The sequence below is a fragment of the Argiope bruennichi genome, chromosome X1 (assembly GCF_947563725.1).
Source record: "Argiope bruennichi chromosome X1, qqArgBrue1.1, whole genome shotgun sequence".
Lineage (NCBI taxonomy): Eukaryota > Metazoa > Arthropoda > Arachnida > Araneae > Araneidae > Argiope > Argiope bruennichi.
In genome coordinates this window covers 44,238,090-44,257,856 of record NC_079162.1, presented here as the reverse complement: position 1 = coordinate 44,257,856, position 19,767 = coordinate 44,238,090, and the positions used below count along the sequence as shown (strand labels likewise).

The 19,767-nt window shown below is 29.9% G+C and overlaps 1 protein-coding gene across 3 annotated transcripts in view; it reads left to right on the top strand.

Annotated features, from left to right (window-relative positions):
* LOC129958471 (neuroligin-4, X-linked-like) overlaps positions 1-19,767 on the top strand; it is a 350,433-nt gene that overhangs the window by 312,875 nt on the left and 17,791 nt on the right. Inside the window, exons 3-6 of one of the 3 annotated variants that reach the window (XM_056070968.1) lie at positions 1,136-1,321; positions 11,960-12,755; positions 16,215-16,324; positions 18,864-19,372. In XM_056070968.1, coding sequence (XP_055926943.1) covers positions 1,136-1,321; positions 11,960-12,755; positions 16,215-16,324; positions 18,864-19,372 — 1,601 coding nt within the window. Of the gene's footprint in view, positions 1-1,135; positions 1,322-11,938; positions 12,756-16,214; positions 16,325-18,863; positions 19,373-19,767 lie in introns of all 3 variants that reach the window. The other 2 variants (XM_056070967.1, XM_056070966.1) reach the window with 2 other exon arrangements.

Below are 19,767 nucleotides of genomic sequence, written 5' to 3'. Positions count from 1 at the left end.
TCTTTAAGACTTTAATTCTTTATACGCCATTTAGAGAAATCATGTGGTCACTTCAAAATTCAATGTACATTTTTAATCATGCATAATTATGATGAAATGATGCATTAGTTATTTCAGTAAATCTCCCTCTTTGCTGCAAAAAGAGAATAATTTTCACGTTTCTTTACTGAAATAACTGCTGAATGATGAAATTGAACTGATATGTAGCTAATATACTGTTTACAGTTGTGCACAGGTAATAAGTACAATTATAAAATTCATTGCTTAAATCTATTTATAGGTTTCATGTTTTCCAGGTGGAATTTTTAATCAGTTATCACTCTCTTCTTTAAATATTACAGTTTTTAAGCTTTTCACAGTTTTTATTCTTAATTACAATACAATACTAGAATATTTTTAAAACCTAATTATAAGTGAATCAACTGATTTAATGAATTTGGTTTCATGTGTAAGGTGTCATTTAAAGTGAATTTTTAAGAAATCGATAATCAGATTCCATAATAGTTGTAAGAATTTTCTTATTAAATCTTATCAGTCTTATCTTTTAAATTTATTTTCCGAACACATTTCATGGAAAGAAATTACAAGATGTTTCTTATGAAATTTGGTGAGTCAAGAGCGCTAGCCAACTTAACAAGCAAATAACTAATTCAACTATTTCATTGTGATCAGAAAATAGGGCTTAAGAAAAAGATGCGTTGAAACGCATGTTCTGGTGCTCTTAATGGAAGTTCGTGCAAGTTATTCGAAAAATTATGAAAATTTTTAGCTTGTTTGGAAATTGTTATCGCAGGTCATTTTGTCTATTATATTTCTAAGAGTTTTCTTTTAATATTTATGATATATTACATATTAATAAATCAATTTTCAAACAGAACTTGGAGAAATAATTTTATATCAGTTTTATATGTTTGCATGTTTGAGGTCATGACTCACGCCTGTGATTCACATCTTCTTTTCTCATTAGATGATTTTTCATTTCTACTATCTTTTAAACAGTAATTGAGAAATGATCTTACAATAAGATAGTATGTTGGTGTCACATTGTATCTATATCAACCACCCTGTTAAACTTACAACTGCAACTGTATTATCACAATAATAGTGATAATTTGTTTTTATTTTCATTCATCAGGATTTCTTCCTGTCATGGAAGGTTCTGCAAGAGGTAACTACGGACTTACAGATCAAGTTGCTGCACTGCACTGGATCCAAGAAAATATTGCTGAATTTGGTGGAGATCCCCAGAACGTCACTCTATTTGGACATGGGCATGGAGCAGCTTGCGTGAATTTTTTGGTCCTCTCGCCTATGTCTAGAGGTAAGTAAACCCTTTTGAACAATTATATTTAGTACAGAATTATACGTCGGCGTCCTGGCATAGGGGTAGGGCGTCTTCCCCTTGATCTGGGCATTCTGGGTTCGAGTCCCGGTTCGGGCATGGTTGTTCGTCATCTGTTCTATCTGTGAGATGTGTGAATATGCCCCCCTGTGAGAAGGGGCTGTGCAAGCGAATGTGATGCGTGAGTAGCTAAGACGTATTCTTGGCCCTAGTTGGCGCTACTAAAACAAGAGGCGCTCCCTTGGCTTAAAATCGCTGACTTCGTCCGCGAGCTTGTCCATGGCAAGTGCCATTATAAACTACGACAAAATTATACAGTACATGAAATTATATTAACTACAAAATAATGAATAAGTCTGCTATGAAGCGCTTTCGTGAATGCTTTACAGGCCAATTTCAAACATAATATGAATGTAAAATTGTTTCAGCTTCCAGTCAACGTCTTGGCTTATTATTTTTTTTTAAAAGAGTAAAATCCATGCTTGTTAAATCATAATTTTAATGTTCATTGACAGATGAAATTTCTTCATTTCGAATCATACAAAATGTAAAAATAACTTTCAATATTTCAAAAACATTATTAATACCACATGTAATATTTCGTATGGTATCTGCCAAATAAGAAAATATAATGCAAATATTACAAATTGAGTAATCTTATAATTTTAAAAATGCATTCTATAATTTATAATTTGAAAAAATAATTATTAGTGTTTTGCATAGTATTGCTTTGCATTCTTATGATGAATCCCCCCCAGCCATGACAAAAGAAAGAAAAATTGTAAATATTTAGATCTCCAAATTATCGTATACATAACGGCAGTTTTCAAAACTAAGAATTTGAAAATATTCAATAATTAGGCTTAACAGCCCTATACACATTTAGAGTAACGCCAGAGAGAAATTGCAAAAAAAGGATTTTGAAAGTTTTGTGAGTAAAAAGGCAACTTTCAAAATTAAAAGGCTTAAGAGCATCACGTCGCATTTTTCAATGCAACTGCAACAATCTTTCTACCAATTAAAACAAAATAAATCATTATTTTTTTATCTTATAAATATACTTCAAAATAGAAATTTTTCACAATGAAATTAAGAACTTAAGAGTCTAAAAAGTCGCATCTTACTATCTGGAAGATGATGCTAGCAAATACGAAACAGTAGAGCAATTATATATATTCTGTGGACATTAATGGTCATTCTTATTGGGGAAAATCAGGAAAATCACAAAAGACACTGGATGAAACGATAGCGTCTTAGATTGACTGGAATCCTATAAAAGACTGTCGTTTAAATACGTTCTCATTAAGAAGATGACACTGCCTTAATGAGTACTATCTGTCAAAGTATAAGAGGAAGCCAAAGGATTATATAACAAAGAACGTGATTCATACCGCAAATCATTAAGCTCAAACAACTAATGATACAAGCTAAAAGAAAATCAAATACTAAAGTAAAGAATAAGTCCAAATTGTATTCTCCTTCTAAACAGTATATCATCCTTTGTAAAAAGACAGATAGAAAAAATAATTGTATTCATTATCTTTACGATCTGAAATGGTGACATTAGGCATTATGATGTTGATGTAGAATAAGAGGCTGCACGTTTTGGTAGTCTCTAGAGAAACGGTAGAGATCTGCTATAGAGGATATATGTGAAATAAAGAAATATATTACGTATTTCTTTACCCTCCCCTTATTTTCTTAAACAATTGCTTTATTTAATTATAAGAAGATTGTGATGACAGGTCCTACAATCTATGATAGTCAGAGTCGAAAAAGAGTGCAGAGAAACAAACCATAGCAATTAAATCCACCATTTTGAAAGTGGACTATTTTCACTTTTGCAAATTTTTCAGGGGAATCAAAACCCCGTTTTATTCCATAATATTTCTAGAAAAGTTAAATCAATAATTTTTAGCATTAAATCACAACGTGGTTCCATAGCATGCCCACGAAAAATATTTCTCCTATGCGGAATTGACTTAGTTTCCAAATGTAGAAATGGATCATGTTCAATGTAACTTATAAAGACAAATGTTAATTTATGAACTCCTTGATTAAAAGCAAATACGTCAGTAAACTCTCACTTAATTTACATGTAATAAACAAGGTAAGCAAAAGAGAAAACCTCAATCGGTCAGGCACTTCGTCCTTTGAAGCTGTGAGCCACTCGTAAAATCTTTGTAATTGGCTAGAATGCACCGGAAGAGATTTTTGATACCTTGTATTTTCTTAATATTAGTAAAAAGGTTCCTTTGTAAGCAAAGTTATCTGTATTTGGAATAAAATACCGGTACACATCTTGTTCTTGTTCCTCCAAAACAGAAATATTTCTTACCAAGATGTTGTCAATATAGGGCTTGACTATCACAAGTCTTGACTCTTTCCTGTTGAAATGATATTCTTGGCAATCGTTCGCCATAAAGTAACATTTCTGCTCTGGGGAAAAAGCTCTTCAATAAATTCAATGGGAAAGAATTCTTCTTTTAAACAAGTCTGGTGATCAGTTTTAAAAATCAGCTACTTTTAGAGGTGTAAACTTCTTTGCTTTGAATGTGTTTGTAAAGGATTTGATCAAAATTATGTTATCAGCGCTTGTAGCGTGGAGGAGATGAGAGGTGGCACTCTAGGCGATGGTCCGCTTTCAAAATAAATGCTCTAATGAAATTCATCTAAAAAATCCTTCAGTTGATGAAATATGTTTCGTTTTCTTATGGGCACCCATATCGACTTGACCCACTCAGATTAGGGTTCAGAGTCATAAGTGAATAAACAATGAAAACCGTAACCAGGCAGAACACTGGAGACTCGCTGGCCCAGCCCCACCGGACTGGGGGGGAGGCTCATAGAGGTCCCCTAATAATTTCAAACATGGTCCATGGCACCCAGGAGCACTGTCATAAACCCATACTTCATATGTATGGGTTTATTGAGTCACATTTCAGGCATTGCCAAATTAGTAGCAATTACTAAATGCATAACGGCTGCTCGACCTACAACAGTTGGGAGAAAAGGGCTTCTTTTCTACAAGGCTCAACCCACAGGTGTGGTGAGATAACTACATGCTACCTCTCTGGCTACTGGCACAGTTCTTCAGGGGCAATAAATAAGTCTCAGCGAATAGGAGATGTTCAGAAAAGTTCGCTAGGGCAGTTAATAACATAGGTCACTCTTTAATAATTAATATTAATTATTAATGAATAGTTAATAACGTATATTATTAATTACTCATGAATAATATAGGTTACGTTAGATCAGATTTTTTATATTGATTTATGTGAGATGTATTGAATTGTATGTCTTAACAAAATGTCAGATACATTTTAACAAAGAAAAAGGATAGAATTGGCAAGTGTCGGGTTAATACAGGGACTTTTTTTTGATATTTATAGTTTTAACCTCTATAAAAGCCCTCCTAACATTCATATTCATATCATTTCAACTGTTTAATTTTATGAATACCTCAGTTGGTGCTAAAGCACTGCGAAAATATCAAAAAGCAGACTTATGAAAAAAGGGAGATTACCCCCTTTTAAACTGCCCAATCCATTTATTTAATAGGGTGGTAATAGATTCATGAGTTTCCATACTGAGACAAGATTCTTTTCTAAATTGTTTTTCTAATTTATTTTCTAACAGCATTGAAAATTTGAAAGAGAGTTTTTAAATTTGTGTGAATAAAGAAATGAGCTGATGTTCTTCAAGAAATCAGAAACCAAACAGCATTTAGTTATTAATCACCATAACAGAGAGAATACTTGCGTCATTTGAACCACTGAATCATAAAATCTGAATCATTTTTTAATAAAAATGATTCAGATTTTATGATCATTGGTAAATATTTTTAAATAAAATATTTACCATTTTTATTTCGAATTATTTTATTCAGATTCTTTTGAATCTGAATATATATTTTATCTATATATTAATACATGAAAGAAACATTATTCATAACGTTGGTTTAAATTTTTAATCTAAAATTACTATCACAGAAAATTATGTAAAATACGTTGTAAATAATATTAATTTAAATTAATGTTTAAAAATGTTATTCTTATTTCGTCCATTTTTTTTTCAAAACATTATTTTCAATGGGTGTTCCTCCTCTTTTCTTTAATTTAATCTTTTATTTCACAGTGTTTTCACATTACAAGGGCCTAAAAGCAATAGTGCTTTTTCGAAAGAAAATTAAGGGATTTCGTTAACATTCTGTCATAAATTACAAAATATATGCATATAATTCAACGATATTTTTTGTTCCTTAGAATATTCTCGGTTAGTTTTGAATGTTTGTGGAAATTTAGGGAAAAAATAAAGCAGAATAAATTTAAACATATAAATAATTTAAATCTTGTTTTGTTAGAAAGAGCAACCCTTTATCAATTGAATACCGAGGCATATCCTCGTACCTGTAATAAGTATGGATACTGAATGGTTGAATGGGAATGAAATCTGGAAATTAATCTGGTATTGCTATTAGTAAACAAAACGCTAAGCATCAAAATCTAAACTGACTATCGCCACAAACCTTCCCGTTGGAGGTATGTAGCATCATTGGAATGAAGATAACTCAACCTCACAGCAACGTTATCCCCATCAGGAATGTGAGAATAAGGACATTGAACTGGCGTCATTTCATCCATGTATTCACGTTGCCCTCCTATTTAATATTGTCACTATTAAAAGAAACTATGTAATTTTCTTAACTGGTTAATTAATTCATTTAAAGTTTTATATCTGCAAGAATCACATTTAGTTACATAATCATAAATAAGAGAAAAAGTAATAGAAAATAATGTTTTATACAGATTATTCTAACTTGAGATGTTAAAAATGGAATTTCATAAGAAACAATTTCACCCATTTTCTTCTATGATAATTTTGAAATTTGATATGAATTATCAAAAACTGTGCATTATTTCAATATTTTCAAAATTGAATTGTTAATTAATTAATTATTATGAGTAAATTTGGATTTACGCCTCATGCGTCACCTGAAAGTAAATTTAAAAAAAAATATTCTAAAGTTTCATTTTATTCGTATAAATGAACTATAAAATAAAAATTAAAAGTAAGAAAATAATAGAAATAAAAAATAATTTTCAATTCACGGATAAAATACAATAAAACTTGTTTCTAATTTATCGTATTACATCACAAAACTCGCTCTCAATTGATAAATTCTTATATATCTCATATTATGATGCGTTGAGTTTAACTTCGTCGTTTGATAGAATATATGCAATGAAAGATTTGGTCCAATCCCATTGATAAAGATCTATAATTTTGAGGTTCAGACCATTATTCTTATTATTTGCACTTTTCAGTTATCGTGTGTACACATACACGGAGACTCACGTGATCTTCTGTCGATGGGTATTTCCTAAAATTTAACAACAATCTAGAATTTAAGTGTAATGACCAAACGATCACATAACCAAATATCATTCAATCAGCTACTTTTTTTTCCTTTTTAATTATCAAATTCACATAATTTATACAGGCAATGATATAGAAAATATCTCAAAAATATTTTCTTTGTTCTCAGAAAAAGGCTGAAATCTGAATAGTCATGAAAGTATTAATATCGAATTATTGATAACTGTAGTATTTTTTTCTTTGCATACTTTATACACGAAATTGTTAAAAAAATCTTAATATACCATGTTTAATCAATTATGATAACTAATGAAGTTTAAAGACAAATTATAATTTTTTAGTAATTTGTAAAAAAATTAAATACAGCTTATAATATGAACGAGAGCATTCGATTATGCAATAATAGTTATCATATAAAATTTAATTATTCTGATGTTCTGTATAAGATTGGATTAATGGCGCTAAGCCCACTATCATTCATGCTGTTAAAAACAAAGACAATTGAACAAAATTATAAACTAAAAAAATAATAAAACCGAATTCTAATGAATTTTAATATAAAATAAATTTTAATATTATTGCTTTTTAAACGTTAAAACAGTTTATAAAGCAGGTTAAATCACTAATGATATTGCATGCAGTAATTATTTGTGAATTGAATTAGAATGCAATAACTATATATGAATTTAATTTTCTACTGTTAGTAAAGTTTAAATATTCAATTCCAAATAGTTTTAGTTTCATAAGAATAAAAGTAGTAGTCCTTTTTTATTAGCTCTAAAATTTGTTTAATTAATACCATCGTGTCCTTCAGAATATTGCATTCTTTCCATGGTAGCGGGAAATTATGAAAATTCCCATTTGATTCTGGTGAATCGTATTGAATTTGTTGCAACAATGAATTATTTTTCTTTAACAACCTTTTCCACCTACCTTTCAGCACTAATCATTCTGTTGTCCAATATTCCAGTTTCAGTAGCTTGTCAACAACTCCGTTCACTGGTTACGTGACTCAGTAACAGAAAGACCAATCAGTGTTATTAACGGTTCTCTAAGCTTCGGAATCGACTGTCTATCCATTTGTATCAAACAAGTGTAGGTGAAAGTCAGCCGAAGTGTTCCTCCTAACCAACTGGGTTAGAATATTTAGTTTCCCATACCTTTAGTTGACTAACCGAAAGGAAACTGATTTTTAAACAAAACTCTTCGTGTCAAATGTTAGTTCAAACAGTTTCTGTATGATTCATTTGTCATGCTCTTGAACAAGGACATTTTGGTCATAGAATTTAATGAGTGATTAATTCTATGAATTGATACAATATTAGAAATACTTTAATGGAGCATTATAATTGCTATTTGTGCTTTAAGATTTTTAATTGCAAAATGTTAGTGCAAGTTGTTGAAAGAGTAGTATTGACAATTAAAAAATATGAGTGTCAATAGTGCGTTCGAATCATCTTCGCAGACAAATTATGTTACTTTTCTGCATCGTTTGTTTCTTCTGAATTTTAAACATCATTATCAAATTAATCTTAGATTCATTTGGTTTATTATTTTTAATAAGAATCATTGCTTTATCTAGATATTTAGAGACTACAAGATGCACATTAATTGTAATTATTGCTTATATGGAATAAAAATATAAACAGCATACATTTATTATATAGACGCTATTCGTATTATAAATAAAAATTTAACTAGTTTTATTTTTGTCTAAAAAATAAAATAATGTTTATTGTCTAAAAAATAAAATAATGTTTATTGCCTAAAAAATAAAATAATGTTTATTGCCTAAAAAATTAATAATTCTGTCTAAAAATTAAAATAATAATGTTTTTTTGTCTAAAAAATTAGTAATTTTGTCTAAAAAATTAATAATTTTGTCTAAAAAATTAACAATTTTGTCTAAAAATTAAAATAATAATGTTTTTTGTCTAAAAAATTTATTGTTATAAAAACAAGATAATAGTTTCTTTCTTTACTATAATGTTAACTAGCCGCCTTTAGTGACCGGCTTGTTCACCTGCAGTTTTTATATGGTTACAAAATTGCAATACTGTTCCACTGCAATTAAAAACGAAGAACGTATTTAAGTTATTTCAGCAAGAATTAGTGTAAGCCTGAAAGAAATTATTTAACAAAAAAAGTAATTAGACATCATTGTAAAATCCATACAACAGTTCTGTCACTTCTTCTTTGGCAGGAAATTTCTTCTTTCGACTATGACACTTCCTTGTATTGGATTTTGAATTTTAGGGAACTTGAAGGATCTAGACAGTATATTATTGGATACATACATATCTGATACAAAAAAGTACACAATACATTATTCCATATATCAGAAAATTAAATTTGTTCTATATGAAAAAGAAAACTATAAGGGTTGATACAAAATGCATAAGTATTTAAAACTGTCCCCTTGTGACTGAATAAAAAAAGTAAATATTAATTTGATGGGAAATGAATTACCTTTTTTCTGTTCTTGCTTTCGAAATGAAACAAAGAATTAAATTTATTTTTCGAGCTCAACTATAAATTTGATACCAAATTTGAAAAGTCAAAAAATTAGAAAAAAGTCAAATTGGTGGCTCTACCGTTTTTCTAATTTTATCAGAATATCATTTAAATGGAAGCAATTGTTAGAATTTGCCGAATAATGAATTTTATGGATACTAGAAATTTCTTTTTAATTTTTCTTAGTGAGATTATCTAAAAAAAACCAACATTTTAATAATTGCGAAATAATAATAAAGCAAGAAATCGCAGTTGTAACATAAAATAAAAAGCGAATGTCTTTTATAATGCTACAAAAATTATCGGTTTCTAGTTAGCAGGAGAAAACGTTTTATTGTATACATATAAATTGAAAATTTTTAAACAGGTGAAAAATCTTTAGAATGAATAAAATGTTGCGAAATGATATTTACAAAATAAAACATTAAGGACAAAAATAAATATTCTCAACAGCATGCATTTGGTAAAATTAGTTGCTTATTCATTACAGTAGTATTGTTAGTAATCATGTAGAAATATTTTTGGACGATTCGTAAAATTAAGGAAAACATTTTACCACAATTAAATTGATACTATTGAAAATGCATCTTTTAAAATTTTTAAACAGTATGAATTCCAATTTTCTGAGATACTCGTTTCAAGAAATAACATGGAAAAAAAGCGAAATCTTAGTTTATTTTCAATTAATCGAAATTTTAATTAACTTTTGAATTAATTAATTTGGAAAGTTGAAAGTGAACTTCCTCTTGTTTTGAAGAACACGTGTGCCGAATTTCATTTAATGTCGCTGTAGATTTGTAAAAAGGTCATTTAAATGAATATCCACATTCTCCTAAAAAAACGCTTATGCACAAATTAAAATAAAGAAACATTTATTCTATGATACTAAAATACTCATACAGGGGAATTCTAACGCGCTCAGGCTACCTTCGTACGTATGTCACATTTATCAAAATAAATTAATTCTACATAGGAACATGCAGATCAAAATGCTTTTTTTTTAATTCAAAAAAGCAATTTTGGTTCTGAATACTTTAGTCGTACCCGCAGCAAAAGTAGGCTGGAAATTTACAATATTGATGAGGAGGCAAGCATGCATTAATGTATTGAATTACAGTGTACAGTTCAAAATGAATCTACACGTGTGTGAAAATTATCATGATAGATGTATGTCAAAATTTTCATGATTTCTACAGGTCATGCATATAGGTTAGCATTGATGCTCATTACTTGATTGCATTGATTGCTATTCTAAAAGCATGATTGCCATCTCAGCAACTATACCACTTCCTACTTTAACTCACTCTTCAAGAAGAAGAATGATAGTTGGAATTCTCATTTCACTTCATTACATCACCTTCTAATGCAAACTCATGACCTTTCGCATCATAAAATCCAATCTACAACTGATTTCTTTCGTTGTGCTTCATAACATTTTAAATCACACTGAATGTATATTTCTTATTAGCGTCATATAATTTTTGAATTATTCATAGCATATGTTTGTTAAAAAAAGTAAAATATGAGATTAATTCATTTTGATTCTTAGAGTTATAGTTTTATCGGTAATTTCATGTAAAACGCATTCAAGTCATACAAAAGCAGGAACTTTAATAAATCTATTTGTTATGTACACATTAAATAAAAACATAGATTCAAAATGTTACAGACAGAAGAAAATATGTCTGGCTTCAACTATTTATTAATGAATAGAGTCTAGACAAAACTTAAACATCCACATCTAAACACTTCGGAGAATGGTTTATGAAATATGTATCCTAAATCAATACGAAAATGCATAATGTTTGATTTATTACATTTTCTATTCAATACTATTTGATTCGCCTCAATGGCTAGCATAATTATGAGAATTATGATGTAAGTAACAAGTTTTCACATAAATCTTAATTCTTTCTATTTTTCATATTTGTCATGATAATATACACGAAACATTATATAGGTTGAATATTGACTTCCTGCTGCGTAAAAAAGAAACAATGCTGATAAGTCAATTATTATCATCTAAGACACATGTTGTGTGATAAAAATGGTTCTTCAGTTATTTCATGGAAATATTATAGATTTAAATGGGAAAATTCTTCGAAATTTAATTGTTTAAAAAATCTGGCCATGTATCAACCATACCAACCATGTGACATTTTTTTTATTTGATGAATCAAAACCAAATTTCTGCATGTTTCCAAAATAGATAAAATAATCTAAGTAGTTAATAGAGGGAAATGAATTTTCAAGGGATTAATAGTCTACCATACGAGTTTAAATGCATTTAAGTAATGTACTAAACGTGTTTTTCTTCTCATGTGTGCTGTGTTAACAATGGAAATGTAAATTTTCAATATATTCTTACATTTTGTCACCCATGTGATTTGTGAACGATTCGTAGAATTGAATAGAATTTGAATTGGCAGCCTGGTAGAATTGGTAGCCTGGTAGAATTGGTAGCCTGGTAGAATTGGTAGCCTTGTAGATTTGTTAGCCTGGTAGAATTGGTAGCCTTGTAGATTTGGTAGCCTGGTAGAATTGGTAGCCTGGTAGAATTGGTAGCCTTGTAGATTTGGTAGTCTGGTAGAATTGGTAGCCTTGTAGAATTGGTAGCCAGATAGTAGTTTTAGAAGAACCTCTCCCCCCCTGGCCTTAAGTATCATATCGAATTTGTGAATGGTCTTTTGTCTTTCTTTTTAGGAAATTCTCTTTTTCCAGCAGGTTTATTCCATCGAGCTATAATGATGAGTGGATCTGCCTTGAGCCCATGGGCAATAGCCCGTGATGCCAATCTTTATGCCCAACAAATAGGCCGGACTGTGGGATGCCCAACGAATCAACCAGCTAAACTCTTGGAATGCTTGCGACAGCGTTCAGTTAAAGATATTTTAAGAGTGGATATCTCAGTACCGATGTTCCTTACCGGATTTGGACCAACTATCGATGGTATTGTTATCCAGAATGAACCTTCTACCATGATGGAAGAACTTGTAAATGAACATAAGTTTGGCATGTTTGATCTCATGTTTGGCGTTACCAGAGTAGAATCGTATTTCCAGATTTCTGAAAAAGAAGAAAAGGATGGCCTATCAATTGAACGCAGAGACAAACTTTTAAGAACACTAGTCAGAAATATCTTCAACTTTCATCTACAGGAAATTTTTCTTACTATAGTCAACGAGTATACCGACTGGACGAAAGCTATTCAACACGATATTAATGTTTTGGATAACACACTTGATGCCCTTGGCGATGCACTTGTGGTTGCTCCAATGGTACGTTCGGCAAATTATCACTCGATGAGTCAAAGGAGATCGTTCTTCTATGTGTTTAACTATCAGACCGAAGATGGAAAATTTCCTCAAAGGCAAGGTTGTGTATCCGGAGAGGATCTTCAGTTTGTATTTGGTGCTCCACTGGTTCGTACTTTAGGACATTTTAAGAAGAACTATACACAGCAGGAGGTAGTGTTATCTGAAGCAATTATGACTTACTGGGTGAATTTCGCTAAATATGGGTAAGTTTCTTGTTAATAATATTTGTTTTATATAATAAATTGTCATTTGATATAAAAAGCTTTTCTTTAAAATCCAAAAATATTATTTAGAATTATATGAGCTTATGGCTATCTTGCATATTTAGAATGCATATTGTTATGTGAATCCTTAAAAAAGTTTTTAAAATACAAGCTAGCAAGCTACAACTAAAATACAATATAACTTTTGTAAAAGTCTTTACAAAATCTATATTGATTTGATACACTTTACATGACTTTTCGTGTTAAGTGAGGGAATAAAATTTATAAAAATCTTGGTATTTCAAGTTAATACAATAAATTTCATATCTGCAGCTTTGATAAAATCTACGTGAAACAATAGATTATCAGAGGAAATATAATCTCTAAAAATACGAAGCATTTAAAAACGTATGTAATTTCTTAATTTTGATCTCATTTTCTCTGTGTTATTTAGAAATATTTAAAATAAATTGTTAATATTAAAAACGCAATTTCTTAGAAACTTCTGCTAAAAGATAAAAGATTATGTTATTAGAGCTATTTAAATTACATTGAAAACTTTAAAACTTGTTAAGTTAAACATGTACTCCGTTTTTTGTCGATCATGAAAAATGTTAGCACCCTACAATACCATGGTCTATAAACAGATTTTTCTTTAAAATAATGGAGAATTATTTTATCAGTCAAAAATTAATAATAAAGCTTATAATTACAAATTTAGAAATATTGTTTTATTGTATAGAAAATTTTAAAATCCTGCTGATTCTTTAATATTTTTATAATGTCTTTGCATTTTATATTTCTTTTTTTTTTTCAAAAATATCAGTTCTGATATAAAGTACCAAAAACTCATTCAATGCATCAGAAGAAATAAAATTTTATAGCCAATAAATATAAGCGAATTAATTAAGTAAATATTCTCTCATAAAAACAATTTTAATTATTATTACTAGAAAACAAATATTAGAAAAATGTTTTGTCTGATTACAAGTAAATTTAATTAATTTAATTCTTATTTTTCAACAGCAGAAAAAGCATTAAAAAAAACAAAAAGTTCCTCAATTTATTTACGATTGAAGAATTCTTTAAATATTTCATTGTATTTTTTTTCTTTAAATAACAGGCATTTTTGAAGAAAATAATATTTTTTGTTTCGATATATAAAGTTCTTCTATGAGACAGTATGCATTTCTGTATTTTCTTTTCTGTTTTGAAACACATATTTCTTGTTTTAAAAAGAGAAAAATCAACTCATTAGGAAAAAAATCATCTCATCATATCCAAGTGCATTAAACGTCTGACAGATTTTTAATTCAAAAACTATCTATCTTTATACTGAATCAGAGGGATTAAAATTTAAGACTAAATTTCATCTATTAATCTGTTTCAACACACTAGCTCATTAATAGTTTTAAAATATACATTAATAGCAGAAACCGAAAACTTAACTATATTTTGAAGAAGAGCAATTTCCAGCAAAATTTATGGAATTTAATTTCTGAAGAAAAGTTCAGAAATGTATTGATTATAAGGAAAAAGAGTTAAAACTAAAACGTGCAATATTTAATCGAACCGAATTTTTCAGGCATGCTATACATCATATCTAAATGCATTAAAACATAATAAGCAGTTATTAATTAAAAAGATTAATCTTCCTTTCTGGCAAATGAATCACTGCAGCTACGTCAAGTTGCAAGGCGATAACAGTGAAATAACCCTGATACACACGAGATGAAAGCAATAAATTACCAGAACAGAAAATAAATTTCATTTTTTATTAGTATTTTACAGTAAGTTTCTTGTCTACTTTGGGCACGTGACACAAATCAGCAGGTTTTAATAAATAGCGTAATTTAATTAATTAATAGATGCTCCAATTTCTAGTTCAAGAAAGAATAAACTAGCCAAATGAAGCAAAAGCCTAGAATTATGTAATTAATGGTTGATTTTTTCTCTCTAGATAGGAAATCCTTGTTTTTCTTATTTATTCCAATCATAAGAGAAAGGGAAAGACTAGAGTATGAAAGGTGAGGAAAATAAGAGACGTGCTTAAATGGGCTTAAGGAAGTCGTGCAATTTGTTAATATACATATTTAATTTTGATACGAAATCTGGCAACAATTAAGGATTAAGTCGGATTATGTAAGTGATTCCATCAGTTAAACTTTTTCTCTCTGAGTTCAGCCGGGGTTATGAAAGATAAAAGTATTTGTATCTTAATAGTTGATTATAATTTAAAAGCACTTAAAGGTATATTTTTAATTTTCCTTACATGGAAAATAATGGTAGATTTCTGGATAATACATAAAGTAATTAGGAAACTTCTAATTTTACGATGTTATCTACGACATGTCTGCATAATTTAATGATTTTGAATTAGTGAAGCAGAGTATATAATGTTATGAGGTTTGATAAATCACTTTTACATACTTACATATCTAAAATGCATTTTTCTTCTTTGGATTGAAATAACAACGAATAAATCCAAATAGGAGGTTTTATATAAGTAAAATTTTGCATTTATTCGATGTACAAAAGTTTAATGTTGGATGTATAAATAAGATTCCGTTCTTTTTGAAATTAAAAAAAATCGACATTTTTTTTTTTGTCATAAAAATTAAAGACTGATTTATTCAAAATATTTTCCTCCAGAAACTACATTTTTCTATTTTTTGAAGAACCAACAAATTTCATGAAGAACAAAATCTAATTGTTTAGATGTTAATTTTTGATATCTATGTGGTAATTGAACCACTCTCCAAAAAGGGCATTCTATATGGAGATGCTGTATTGTAGTCAATTGTAACAAATTGCAGTCAATTGTATCGTTCACCATTGATTGCTTGATTGGGCCGCAGCATTTCGGATTTTTTTTATTTTTTTTATTTACTATGTTTCTGTCATGTATATTGAAATCATTATTTTGAAATCGCCGAAGCCACTCTTTGCAAGTTGTATTTGATGGGGCATAATCATCATAAATGTACAACAGCAGTGGATGTGTTTCTGCTACAGGTTTCTTTACAATGAAATAATGTAATATAATTTCCTTCAAATTTTGCTTATTTGATAGAAAACTTAACTTCTTTTCTGACCTGGTTAATATTTCTTGTTAATATCTTTTCTGACCTTCTCTGGTTAATATTTGAAAAAATATTAACCAGACATTTTTGTACTAATTATTAAAGGTTGTTGCCAAGCCTTTTAAATACAGCTTTCTCGATTTCTTCGAAAGCAAGCAGTATTGCTATAACCATCTATTAAACATTGTCTGAGTCATATTTATACATCCAATATATTCTTTAATCCAAAAATTATATTTTATTTCTTTTATTTTCAACAGTTTTTTAATGATTATGTACCAGATGAATTATAGTTTTCCTTATCTCTAAAATTTTTTAACACTCTTTTAAATTTGATCCTAAAGTATATTCAAAACAAGCTTTAATCATATTTCAGCGATCCCAACCCTTTGCCATCCGAAAAACCTCAGGATAGAACAAAGGGCAGATACGAACGGACTTTGTGGCCGAAATATGACAATATTCACCAGAAATACTTGCTATTGGGTAAGTATTTCAATATTTAATTCTTTATAATATTCTATATTAAAAAAAAACGATATTCATTAATTAATTCATTCATGCTCTGAATTGTAACTAACCTCTTAAGCAATACAAATCAAATGTAAAAATGGATGAATTTTATCTAAATATCCTCTCATCGATTAACAATATGTCAAAGTGAAATCTGTTTTCGATGAATACACTGGAATATTCTCTTAGTAATCGAAATTCATCGGAAAAGCAGACCTCAGCAATTTCAGCTGATTTACATTCTCTTGAGTTTCATTTACGGCTACCTTTAAGTTACTCTCTCCCTTTTAAGCTTTGCATATTCATACTACATTTATTCATTCCTTTTGATTGCCGCAAACGTGATGACAAAATATTATCTGATGGCATGAATATGCCAGACCTAGGTTATAATTATTTAATAATTATTCAATATCGTTTTCTTTGTTTTTCCCAGCGAGTTACTCATCAGCGAAATTTTTGAAATTATACGTATGAGATCGCGACTGACATTAAAATATATGTCTCCCCATCTCATTTCAATATAGGAACGTTCATCAGAAATTTAACCTTACTCGGGGTCGAATTTAATGGAGGTGAATCAGTTCTTACATAATACAATATGAATCTTAAACACATTTTGTATTGTGTGTTATAAAAGAATTTGTATCCATTATAAAGGAAATATAAGCAGCCACATTTGTTATCAGTGATATTATATGTGTAACTTTAAATATAGAATGTCCATAAAATAGCTTGTGCTGTTAGGAGGAGCTTGCAGCTAAATCCAGTTAACGGATTGAAGTCAATTCTCATATGCAGACTGTGGTTTAGTTTATTTAAATTTAGTTCAGTTTATATTAATATCTCTTTTTGAAGCTACAAGAGGTATATTTTGAAACACACCTCGTAATTTTAAACTGCGATCGGATGAAGCGAATAACTCATGAGCCAACTTTCCAAAAATCAGCACTGTACCACAGAAAGGACAATATGTACACTATGGAAGGCATAGGAAAATGGATCTCAAAAAAAGCATCAAAAGTCCCCCATACAGTATTATGTAAATACGGACAGAAATAAGTGGATAGATATCTTCTAAAAATGCTGGAAGTGGGCCTGAAGCCCTGATGTCCCTTAATAAATTTTCTGTGAGTTTCATTCTGTATAACTTTCTTCTCTAATTATGCAGTTTTTATCTCTCGAAGATTAATGAAATTTTTCATAAGCCATTTTTCCTGAGATCATTGTAACTAATGACCCCCTTTCATTCTGACAAAACCAACATTTCGATTGTTTTTGCTGACTTTTGTTGCCTTTTTTGCTGATTGTATATCTCCAGTCGTTTCAAAGTTTGTACTTACAATTTGGTTTAATTCTGTTTATTAGTTGCTGTTAAAATTGCCTTCAAACAGGGAAACCCATTCAGTGTTATTTATATACACAAGCAGCTTTGTCTTTCTAAATATGTTTTGTTTTTTTTTGCAACATTTTTGTGACAATATATTTTTTTCTAACAGCATAGAATATTTTTAAAAAAATATTTAATTCATATTGAATATAAATTATTCATTTTCCAGAATCTAAATAATATAAGATCATTCTGAGATACTGAAATACCATAAATTTTACATTCCTTTATTATTATAAATGTTGAATTGTTAGATCAATATCCCATTTTAAGGATAGCTAAGGAGTATGTATTTCATGACTTTAAACCTTCAGCACGATAAAGAAGAAAAGAGGAAAAAAATAAGAAATTTAAAACAAATGCGAATTCTCTTAATAATAAGCTTTTTGGACCTTTAGGTAATAGAAGAAACCAATGGTGTTAAAAATGAATAATGTATGTATATATATATATATATATATATATATATATATATATATTGCAATATCTTGAATCGCCCCATAGATAGTGAAATGTGAATGAGATGAGATGATAAGCTAATATTAACTCCCATTCGATATTTTAGAGAAAGATTTGTAATACTACAAATAAAATTCGAATTTAAAATAAAGGAGTGCTTAATATTGCCTTAAACCATTCACTCTACTCTCATAGTAACCATATCAGAGTTACACCTTCACTGCCTAAGCATCTATTGTGAGCTAAACAATTGTCGTTTCGACAGATTGGAGATGGAAACTAAGGATGAGTCCTATGACCATCACTGATTTCAGTACAGCTTCTCCTGTAGGATGTACATTCCAGTCATGAAAAGGCATTTAACTCCACCTCACAGTCTTAATGCATCTATTGGGGAAGCGAGAACTAATCAGCCTAACCCAGATTCCACCGAAGTTGACCTCAGACAAGCAGATTTTCATATTCATGTCTGAAGCAATCCCCCCCCCCAGGTGTGATTTATGCGCATAACAGAAGCAAATATTAAAAAAAAGAAAAAAAAACATTCAACCAAAAAAATATGTGTAAAACCCAGAGCAGTAATGATCTATGAAAATTAACCTCACTCTTACTTTATTCTTTTACGCCAGATATATATACTTAACTATTGTCTGTTTTTCTTAGCTGGTACGAAACCCAGAGTTCGAGATCACTACCATGCTCACCGTCTTTCTTTTTGGCTGAATCTATTTCCTCAACTTCACGCTTCAACTGCCGCCACTGTCTCTCCAGAGCATCATCTTCTGGATGATCATGACAACCTTCAGTCTTACGATGGAGCTGTACGTCAAGTACCTTTCTCATTATCGAAGACAGCAGCTGATGCTGCCACTCATGCACCAACAACCTCGACAACCACAACTTCAAAATCGACCTCGGCCAGTACTCTTTTAAGCTCGATACAACCTTATTATCAAGTACCCACCGAGAATGTAACAATGCCAGTCACCACTGTGAATACCACAGATGCCCCAGCTGTAGTAATGACCCAGAGCTCCTTCAATGCTGCGCTCAGCGTAACCATAGCCGTCGGAGCATCCCTTCTGATATTAAATGCCCTAATTTTTGCGGGTATATATTATCAACGGGATAGGACCAGAGCTGAAGAGATTCTTAAGAAAAGGATTTTGACGGTAAGTTCAAATATTACTCTGACCGGAATTCTAATTATTTGTGGATTCTTTTCCAGCCATTTTGTCAGTCGCTGAATGTTCTTCCGAGTTCTTGATTATATTACCTCGAAGAAGGTGAATTGAAATGCTGTGAAGAATTAAAAGTTTAAGATTTTAGGACTGTTGCTAAACAGATAATATATGATTTTTTTTTTTTTTTTTTTACTTTCCTTCATCTCAAGTTGGATATAATTTAACGACTGTTGGGGTTTTTCTTTTCATCAAAATGTCTTATAATAATCTTCAAGTGGAAGAATCCCATTCATTGAAAGAAATATAGATGAACGTAAGAAGATTTTGCGTAGCAATACGGAAAACTTATCTATAACTGGAAAAAAGTCAGAAGCAGTCACAGG